This window comes from Quercus suber, unplaced genomic scaffold, assembly GCF_002906115.3.
Source record: "Quercus suber isolate HL8 unplaced genomic scaffold, Cork oak 2.0 scaffold_94, whole genome shotgun sequence".
Taxonomy (NCBI): Eukaryota; Viridiplantae; Streptophyta; class Magnoliopsida; order Fagales; family Fagaceae; genus Quercus; species Quercus suber.
The window spans coordinates 850,601-861,455 of NW_027069559.1; the positions used below are offsets into that span (position 1 = coordinate 850,601).

The 10,855-nt window shown below is 32.0% G+C and overlaps 1 protein-coding gene across 1 annotated transcript; it reads right to left on the minus strand.

Moving 5' to 3' along the window:
- Positions 1-4,926: 4,926 nt before the first annotated feature.
- LOC111999461 (metal tolerance protein 10) lies at positions 4,927-8,429 on the minus strand. Its single transcript, XM_024031587.2, has 6 exons — positions 7,960-8,429; positions 7,752-7,864; positions 7,187-7,432; positions 6,193-6,273; positions 5,692-5,922; positions 4,927-5,554 (listed from the first exon to the last, which is right to left on the minus strand). Exons 1-6 carry the CDS (start codon positions 8,144-8,146, stop codon positions 5,207-5,209), a joined length of 1,206 nt encoding a protein of 401 aa, XP_023887355.2. The 5' UTR covers positions 8,147-8,429; the 3' UTR covers positions 4,927-5,206.
- Between the last annotated feature and the right edge of the window lie 2,426 nt (positions 8,430-10,855).

Here is a 10,855-nt window from a genome sequence, read left to right on the forward strand (position 1 = left end):
AAGCCATCATATTGGTTAACGTACTTAGATTAATACTTAGGCTTATAAAATACAAGGATTTTAAATTTTAGGTTAATAAACATAAAAATTAATAAATTCATACTTACATAAATAAACATAAATATGTGTGTGTGTGCGCGCTCTTAGAAATATATAAATAGCAATAAACCCAAAAAGGTACATCAGAATCAATCGAAACAAAAATATCTCATTGTCATGGCCTAACTGAAATGGCCTTCAGTATGAAATCAACTCCCTTGTTCCAAATGCACCACAAAATACATTTTATTTACAAGTATTTATCTATTGAAGGCATGTCAAATAATCTTTTTTTCCAAGATATTTATATATTTAAAATTAGGAATGGCATTTGGAAAAAAGAATTGCCATTCCAAACTCAAACCCTCTAAATATTTTAGATGTAAAATTCTACAAAATTTTAAGAATTTCATCCAAAACTCAAAGACATTTATGTTTGCAAAACCAAACTCGTTTCAAATCTATTTTGTTTATTTAACCATAAGTTTGGTTGAAAGGGTTGGATTACCTAAAATTTAATATTTAACATATTATTTATCTAATTTTAATCATTAGAAGTACTTTATACTAAATTAAACAATATTTTAAGACAGAAAGAATAACACGTTTACTTTTGTTAGAGAATTACTAATTTTAAAAGTAAATAAAATTAACGATAGTGGCATCCTAATAATTTACATATATAATCTAGCTGGGTTTGGATACATAACTTGCAAAACCTAAACCCTTCACAGACAATTGTTTAAAAATTTAGAAAACAAACGCATACTAAACACTAATTTAAAAATCTTAAACCCCTTACCTTTTAGGATAGGAAACCCTACTAAACTTTCCCATTACCATAGTTAAAATGAAATCTAAAAAACTAAAAAAACTGAAACTAAAACTAAAAAACTAAAAAACTTACCTTAGTGCGAGACAGTGAGAGAGCTGAGTGAGAGGTCGCCGACGAGCGTCTTCCGCCGCCAATGGAGTGAGGGTTTGGGGTTTTTAAGTTTGGGTGTGATGGGGAGTGAGAGTCTTCTGCCGTAGAGTTCGAGTACTCGTTCGAGACTTTTGCCGTTGCCGCCGACGAGAGAGTCTCTCACTGTTGCCGTAGAGTTCCCAAGAGTTCGCCGACGAGAGAGCTCTACTTGCCGTTCGAGCTTCCCAAACTGGAGAGAGTCTTTTGCCGCCGACGAGAGTCTTCTACTGCAACGGGTTTTTTGCCGCCGCCGGTGTGAGGGTTTGGGCTTTGTGTGAATGTGTGAAGGAGAGGGAGAGGGTTTGGGCGTTCTGGTCTAAGAGTGAGAAGTGAGTGAGAAATGAAAATGGGTTTAGGTATTAGAAATGAGTTTAAGCGGACCTGGAAATTTTTTTAAACAGTACTCGAGCTTCCCAAGCTCGAGTACTGTATTGAATTTTTTAAATCCAATTGCTACAAGCAATTGGCGCCAAAACAGATTAATACCCGAGTTTAGTGAACTCGGGTATCTCATTGAACAGCACTCGAGCTCCCGAAGCTCGAGTACTATTTGGAATTTTTGAATCAGCTGCCACATCAGCGTGCCACGGTGGAAGTAAAAAAACATAGTACTCGAGTTCACCAAACTCGAGTACTTAAAAAGATGGTAGATCCCCAATTATTTCCGAAACAGTGTTTTTGGGCCCAATATTTCCAAAATTGATGGTAATGGGCCATTTTGGCCTAGATACAGCCCTCATAATTGCATCTCAAGGCCCATTCACGTAATTCATGGGCCATACGTTGGCATCTCTTTTCACCCGTCTTCAATCTTCGGCAAAATCTTCCAACTTGGATAGCTTTTGAGAAACAAACACACGGAGAGAATATAAACTTGGATGGCTTTTGAAACTAGATAGAGGTTCTAAACTTGACTTAGCAGTTAGCATCCCCTCCATTAATTTATAATTACATCCTAAATGCCTTCTTCTTTAAAATACAATAGAAATTTTAGTTTTTTATTTTTATACAAGGAAGTGGTGTCCTAAACTTTGATCAAATTATTCCACTTTTTTGTTCATGAGAGGTACCTTGAAAACCTCATAGAATAACAATGTGATAGATAAAAATTGAAACTTTTGACACACCTTTCAAGTCCATTAAACCAACTAGCCAAGTATGCTTTTTGATTGATTGAAAATAACTACGAAGTTTACAAATATGGACTTTTTATTGTGGTGGCCCTGGTAGGGTTACCAGGTTTATACCCATCTCTAATCTTGATTCTTTTTGACGAAAGTAAGGATAAGCTAAGGCCCATACCCTTTTTCTTCTTTTCATTTTAACAAACAAATTCCATTACTAGAAAGGAAAAAAAAATGCAGATTATTCTTGTTGCTTTATTGGTTTTCAATTCGAATTGAGATGTGATACAGGTATACATATCTCTAGGGTTTTTTCAACTTTAATGCTTTAAGTGATCTATGCCTTCTTCATCCCAACCCTCCCCTTCTCCTTATATTCAATAATCCCATATTTACATGACCAAAATATGTTGCCTAAAATTAAATAACATTTGATGAGGTAAATTTGGATTGAAATACCATTTTGGACAGAAGAAACATGTGAATGGTATGAACTTTTTTTTTTCCTTTTCTCTTATTGACGACATTCACTACATAATAATTATTCCTTTTTTTTTTTTTTTTTTGATAAACTAATAATTATTCCTTATTACTAGATGATTTTTAGTGTAAGCAGATTAAAACTCCAATTCTCTTATCCAACAATTAAAAATCTTACAAGCTGAACTAGAACCCACACCATAGATCCAAAATTAGAAAACATTTTTATATATGGTGTGTTAAAATTTTCCCCGACAAAAATTTTAGGATCACATAAAAAATCACAACTATTTACATGACAGATTGTGAGGAGCATAAAAAATGTGATAATCCATACGAAAATTATAAATAATTAGTTAGAGTCTATCATATCACATAGGAAAAGTCGTGACTTTTTACATGTTACTATCGTCACGGGTTCGGTTCGGACAATGGCATCCATTGTCCATGCCCCCACCCACGGTCATCCTTAAATATATGATCCCACCAGAACAATAACATGTGTCTGATTCTCGCACATTTATCTTTTTCTCCTCAAAGATAAGCGCTCCCACAAAGCTTAAGTTTGAGATAATGTAAAGAGCAATATGGTAAATTAAAGAAAACACAAGTGCCAGAAAGACCAATGCTGTTGTCACTGTCCTACTCAGCAAAGAGACGTCTCCACCACACCCAAGAACAAAGAGAGAATCGAAAATCTCTTCATCTTCTCTTTTTTTTTTTTTAGAGAGAGAAAGAGAGTGAAAGAGAAAGAAACAAATCCTAATTTTCTCTCTCTAAGTCCTCTCTCTCTCTCTCTCTCTCTCTCTCTTGCACGGTACCAATAGTTAGGGTTTCACTCATCACACTTCAAAAATGGTAACTTTTTTTCTTCTTCTTCTTCTTTTAAATTGAGTAATTTAGTTCACAATTTTGGAGAACTAGAGTTTTAATTTCGCAAAGTTTTGTTCTTTATTTTACTCTATTACGTATGTGTGAATTTTTTATTCAAATCCAGACCTGTGTGTCAAAAATCTTCAGTGCTTTTTTTTTTTTTTTTTGTGGTTTTTTCTAATTTTGAATAATTGCTTGAAATTTGTGGAGAATTAGGGTTTTAGTGTTGTGGTTTTTTTCAATGGAGAAAACTAAGGTAAAGGAGTGAATTCCCATATTGCAAATCTTATAATTGAGGTGTGACTTTTAGGTCAAATTATGTTGTGTTAGTTCTATGTAGCTGAAAAGAGTATAAATTGAGTTGGGTATAGATCATAGGAATAAGGGAAGATCATTAGAACACTTTCATTTCATGGTAGTTTGATGTAGAAGAAATAAGAGTGACTAGAGTATGTATAAAAATGGAAGATGGGTGCCTCTAGGGAATGTCAAAGTTGTTTTAGTTTTTATCATACCAATAGCTTCCCTTTTCAAATTTAACTTCTGTGCATAGTTTATTTTTTTGTAATTCTTTTGGGGGGGGGGGTGTAGGGGTGGAAATGAAGGGAGCCTTTTTTTTTTTTTTGATGACGCAAAACATCACCAAGGCAGGGCTTTTTGAACCCCACTTGCTAATACCGTGTATCAGGTAATCCAAGAGAACTCCTAGTGGGGATTGAACCTAGGATGTCTGGGTTTACAGCTCATCCCTGCCTCCAACCACGAGGCTGCACCCTGATGGGTGATGTAGGGAACCTTTACAAGAAGAGACCTTTGTTCTTGCTTCTAGCTAGTAAAACCTAGGTGCATTTGATCAAAAAAAAAAAACAAAAAAAAAAAAAAAACAAAAACAAAAACAAAAACAAAAACAAAAACAAAAAGGGCAATGAAGGCATAAACTTCATTATATTTAAGGTCACAAGACTACAAGCCAATAATAAATGATTGAATTCCTTCTTTGAGAGTCGGTGTTAATAAATAAACCCCTTTCTTGCTAGAGAGCAGAGAGTCAGTCAATATTAATACATCATTCCTTTTTGTTAATTAATATCTCCCTCACCCACTCCATGCTTTTCATAACGAAAATTATCTTTCGAGTACGTAGCACGAATTTTGGTGTTCTTTATTTTATTTTCTGTTCACTATAATTACATTATAAAATATATACAAAATAATTATCTTTTTTTTGCCCCCTTAAAATTGTGTTCATCTATACTATTACTATTTAAAAGGCTTCCCCTATATAAGATTCTTAATTTAGATGCCCAAAAACAAAATATAAGCAAATAAGTTTTTTTTTTTTTTTTAATTTCAATTTCACAATAAATTTGAACCTAAGTTTTTTAATTTTAAAAAGTGAAGTGTCAGTAGACTAAATAGTAAATAGAAACATCTTATTTTGATATTTTTTTTTAGATGTATTAATGCACATGCACGAGGTTATAGTTTACAATAAATCCAAATTCAAAATTTTCAACCTTAAAAAGTGAAGTGTAAGTAGACTAAATAGTAAATAGAGGCATCTTAAAACTTTTTATAGACAGATTAGTCACTGGTAAAGGAAAAAACCAACCCGAAGAGGCCACGAACGTTTGGTTGGACTCCTTACACGATGAATATCCATCCCTCTTTAATATGCACACATGCAAACAATTATTTATCCTTCTTGTATTGCTTTTCTTGGTTGTTATGAAGCCTTTGGCTTATGTTCTGGCTTGTGAGTTGTTTCATATTCTACATGAACAAATGCTCGTTCAACTTGGGGGAGTTGTTCAATCTTCTCTTGAAGGCTCTCCCCAATATTATGTGCTTGACCAAGGGGCATCTCCTCTGGTAAAACTATGTCAGCCTCAACAAAGTAGTTACACCCAAATGTGTATGCTCTAACTGTGTCAATATGCTTAATCTCCTTATCATGGTTCCAAATGAGATATGTTAGCTTTGCTAAATACTCTGGCGAGGCTGTCCTCCCAATTAGTGACCATACATTCTCCATCACAGTCCTTGACCAATTACTGATTGTGTACAAAGCTATCTGCATTGTGGGTCAATAATATTTTCGTCATTTACAATAATAGATCAGTGATTAATTGTGACACAAGTTCTAATTAGCTCAATTGGTAAAAAAAATTTTAATTGTGACAAATTTAACAATAGATATCATAGATTTACAATGATGGCGCCGGTTGGATCGAGCCACCAGTAGAATTTGATAGCCAAAACTGCTGTTACTAGACCGATTGCATTGGTGATCACATCGAACAAATGGTCTTGAGCATATGCCCTCACAATATCATTTTCGAATCTGCGACAGTATACCATGAGCACAAATTTTACTACTGTGACTGAGATCATAATTCCTATCATCCATCTTTCTTTCATGGGGTCCCTTTCAGGCCGAGTCTGCATATATAAATTTAATGGTGACTTCAGGAAATAGTAATGGGTTACATACAAGCAGAAAACATAAGTGAGAGGTGAGATTAGAATCCTAAACATCAAACACTATAGAGGGTGTCAATACCACTTATTTATCACTATATAGTAGAATCTCTAAAAACATAAGTGAGATTTTTTCAGGTTTTAAAATTTGAATGTAAAAGCATCATAGAGTGAGACTGGTGTTGCCCAAAACCATTGAATGAATTGCAAATTGAATTTATTGAAACTCACTTTCGCTAGGAGTTGTCGACCTGATTCGAACAATATTTGTAATCCAAGTGTCGCCATTACTGATGCAAAAACAACAATGCCCTGCAAAATTGCCCATTGGAGCTAAATAAGAAAGTGGAATTCTTATTTCTATGTTATTGACCATAATTACAACACCATTTTATGATGACAAAAGAAAGAGGAAAATGATGAAGGTGTTCCAGATTTTGATAACATCATAATATTTAATACAGTACTTAGCTCAAAACCCACTAAATTCTCCTTTTTTTTTTTTTCCTTTGGCACAAGACATGAGATCTCATTTTTAGGAAAAAGAGTAATATTAATACTACAATTTTTTATACATAAAACTTATAAACTCATACGTCAAATTTTAAATACAAAAAAACCAAAAGTTATTAAAATTTTAATTAATATATTATTTATTGACACCGATTTTATTCATTAATATGTCTGTTAGTAAAGTTTTTGTAATAAAATTGATAATAGTTTTAACAGTTTTTTTTAAGGCTAAATTATACTTTTAACCCTTAAAGTTTGGAATAATTTTCATTTTGGTTCTTTAAATTTTAGATTTTTCATTTTAGTCCACATAGTTTGATTATGCCCCTTCTCAAAAAAAAAAAAAAAAATGAAGGTTTGATTCTAACTTCAAAATGGTCATTTTGTCTGTCAATAAAATTGTAACTAAGCTGAGATGGTACTTAGCACCCAAATCTGTCAAAAAATGGACAAAATAATCATTTTGAAAAAAAAAAAAAAAAATTGAAAATTTGGCGGACTGAAATGAAAAATCTCAAACTTAAGGGAGCAAAATAATAACAACCATAAATTTTAAGGGTTTAAAGTGTCTTAAAAAGAAAATGAGATAGCACATGATTGTAAATTAAGTCAACGGTATCATATGGCTTCATTAATTAACAGTGCAATTAAGAAATCACTTGTAATCTTCTAAGAACTTCAATTTAATGTTTTTCTAGTTAGGAAGGCTTACCACAGGTTGCATTCGGTTCTTCCCAACAGGATACCAATGGTGATTTGGTTTTTTCATAGCATGAGAAGTAAACCATAGGATAAAACCAGATAAAAGATCCAAAAGGGAGTCCAAGGTGGAAGCTATCACTGCCAGTGATTTACTCTCAACACAAGCAAACACTTTTGCAATGAAAATCACAACGTTAGCTATGTTAGATGCATATATTGCCAGACTCTCACCCCTAGCAAGTTGCTTCTCTTCATCCTGAAAACAAAAAAAGGTTTATGTGTGAGAGACAAAGAGAGTTAGGTAAAGATATATACATTTTGAGATCTCATGAGACAACCAATCCAACCCCAAATAGTTACTAGATTTGATATGTCACTTTTTCCCTAAGTAAATGAATAAGATGAATCAATAACAATTATAAGAGTTGATCTCAACCCCATCTCAAAAGGAGCACATTTCATTAGCTTCATTTCTCAATAACCAAAACAAAATATGGTTACAAGTCATTGAAATTGGTTATTGCTTGTGATTATGTGACTCGATTTAAGTATATTTGATAAATTAAACGACAAACCTCTGTCATACTTTCAGGCAAAAACCCTTGCTCGGTAAATTTGTCGATTTCATCAAATCCTTTGAGAATTTTTTCCTGCCTCTTGTAGTATGCCGCAATTTTTTTTTGCCTCACTAACAAAAGATAGAAAAACAAAGTAAGTTATTGTAATTAAAGCTTAATTAAGCACAATAAGATTATATAAACAGGAAAAGAATAGCATGCATACTTAATGGCTGCCAAAAAGATCCACAACCATAGTTAGAATTCATGTGTCTCTCTGCCAACCGAAACTGATCCATGTTGAGTTGCCATGTTGGCTCCCTTGGTGCAGCCGGAACCATGCCGGCTGCTTCCGGTGATAGAAGTTCAACCCGGTAGTCGGAAGAATCTGTGCGAAGATCATCAGTTGCCATTGTTGTTACAAGAAGTGAAGAAAGGAAGGAATATCAGTCACCTTATATAGAGAGCAAATTAATAAATAATTGAACTAGTTGGTATTTTATAATTAATTGCAGCTTCCAATTCTAAGTTAAAATTGGATTTAGATTAAACAAAAAAACGCATGAGGAATGTTGATATGATGATATTAGTGTAACTACTCTTTTGTCATGACATATTAAGAGCTGACTTCGTTTTAGCTATCCCAATTTCGGCTATATTAAGCATGGAAGGAATCCCACTGGAACCTTCATTTTAGTTCACACCTCAACTAATACAACATATAATACTTGAAAGCGTGCCTGGGCTAGCTGTCTATCTACCTCTTTTTCATATATAATAATCTTTGAAGTCCACAGGATGACACATGCTTTGTTTAGGAAAATTACATAAAACTCTTACTAATATCTACTCGTTTGAACTTGAAGTCTCTCTCCCATCTCTAACAATAATGTAGCAAAAAGAAATCATTGAGAAAACTTTGTGTTTTACTTAAACCTTGTTCACCTCTTTTTTATTTGTTTTTTGTTACTATAGAATAATGGTGATGGACAAATTAATGCTTTTTCTTGATACAGTTTCAACATTTTGGAATTTTAATTGATAAAACTAAAAAAAAAATAGAACTTATTATTAAATATGGTATAAATTTTAGGTCTTTAATATAATTTCCCAATTTCAGGGTGTAGAAGAATTCATAAAAAGGAACCAAGTATAGCTTATATAATGGGCTTTAGTTACTATAGAGTTGCATCATAAGTCAACTAACTCCCGCCTACAACATAAACTAATTGGTAACTTAGTGTGATAATAAAAAATTATTATTATGGAGTTGTATCCTAAGTTGAAAATTTATTGTGTATATATATATATATATAGAAATTGCTCATATAAGCAACCCATGCATGGGATGCACAGTACTGCACAGGATCATACCCCCACACATGCACATAGGAGTTGGTTAAAGATGTTAATAAAGATTTTAGAAGCATAATTTTATACTTTACCAAATCTTGTTACTTAGCAAAGAAAAGAATAACATACTTTAAAAAGTTTCCAATCTTATTATGGTTGGAAAATTGATAGTAAAGGCTTAAAAAATAAAAATATGTTTCATAAATTAAAAATTAACAAAGAAAGAATGAATTAATCTAAGACTCTTGAGTCTTGACAAGTCAATTCAAGAATTAAATTACTCTGTTCACACGAACAAGTTTTTAGAAACTTCATGTACATTATGCTTGGGTACCCAAACTTACTAAAATTGGAAAGAAGCATTAATAATTGGTTTGTCCAATTTAGTTCACTCTCAACTTAACTTGAGGTTACAAATATCACTGAACAAAAATTCTCTATTTCACTTCCAAGTGTTTCATTTTATACTCCACTAATTACAATATGTCATATATTTAATTTTTTACTCTCTAAACTTTGGTTGTTTTAGAATAGACAAAATATGTGTGTGACAAGTTGTAGTTGATAGAACGAAATACACAACAAAAGATGTATTTTTATTAATATTATCCCATAGAAAAATAAAAATTATTATTAAAATTGAATTCATATGAAAGAGGATAAAAGGTCATTTCAAAATAATTTTAAAATTTAATTCCGAGGGCATGTTTGACTGTGCTTATTTACTGTTAGATTATTTGCTTAAATGTGAAATAAAAAAGGACTCTATTAAGAAAATAATTTTGTTTATTTTCTTAAATTTAATTTATTTGATATTCACTTTTTATCTCAATATTAAGCAAATAGGTTAGCCAAACATAGTCATTGACTTGCTTGGTGAGGAACGATAACAACACCACTCAAATGATACGAAAACAACAGCAGAACTGGAAAGCTGTTGGAATATAGGGAGTGATTGGTTAAAATAGTTGATCTTAAAAGAAAAAAATAGCATTAGAAGCTCTATCCATGTATTCACTTAACCCAACTTTAATTTAATTCTAGTAATTTTTTTCGCATCAAGAATTCATATAATGTTTTGGACGAATCCATTAAGAATACAATATTCTCAAAATTCGCCATGAAAAAGGGAAACATGAATAGAGGTATGAAAAGGAAAAAAAAAAAAAAAAAAAGTTCCTTGTGACCCATTGTAGTTGTGTCATGTGTGAGAGCCACAGTGTACATGTAGAAGCCAATTACCTCTTGATTTGACACAAATCCACTCCTGTTGTGGATACATATCTAAAATTTGATCCCAACTTCTTCACACACGCATATATAAAAGTAGGAATAGAGTTAGAAATTTTTGTTTGGAAACCACGTTACGCTAATGATAAATTAATCAAGACAAATCTCTTGAATTAATTTTAGAATAAGTCATAATTTATAAATATATATAAAATTATGAATGTTGATGTAATTATATATTTTCTAAATCATTTTTTTGAAGAGAACTTATTACTTTTAAACTCCAATTATGCTAGATTTTATGTAATAAAAATAATCTATTATCATGCATCTTCCTAATAAAATTCTTAAAGGTTTTATTTTCAATATAAATTACAAAATTTTCTTTCAAAGCGAATACAAAATTACAATGGAATTGATGAAGTCTTCAAAACCACAAATGATCCAAATCCAGAACATTAGAAGATATAAATTTTACACTAAAAAAATGAAAAAAAGATTTTTAAAAGTCTTACACAAACTAAATAATGGTCTGTTTG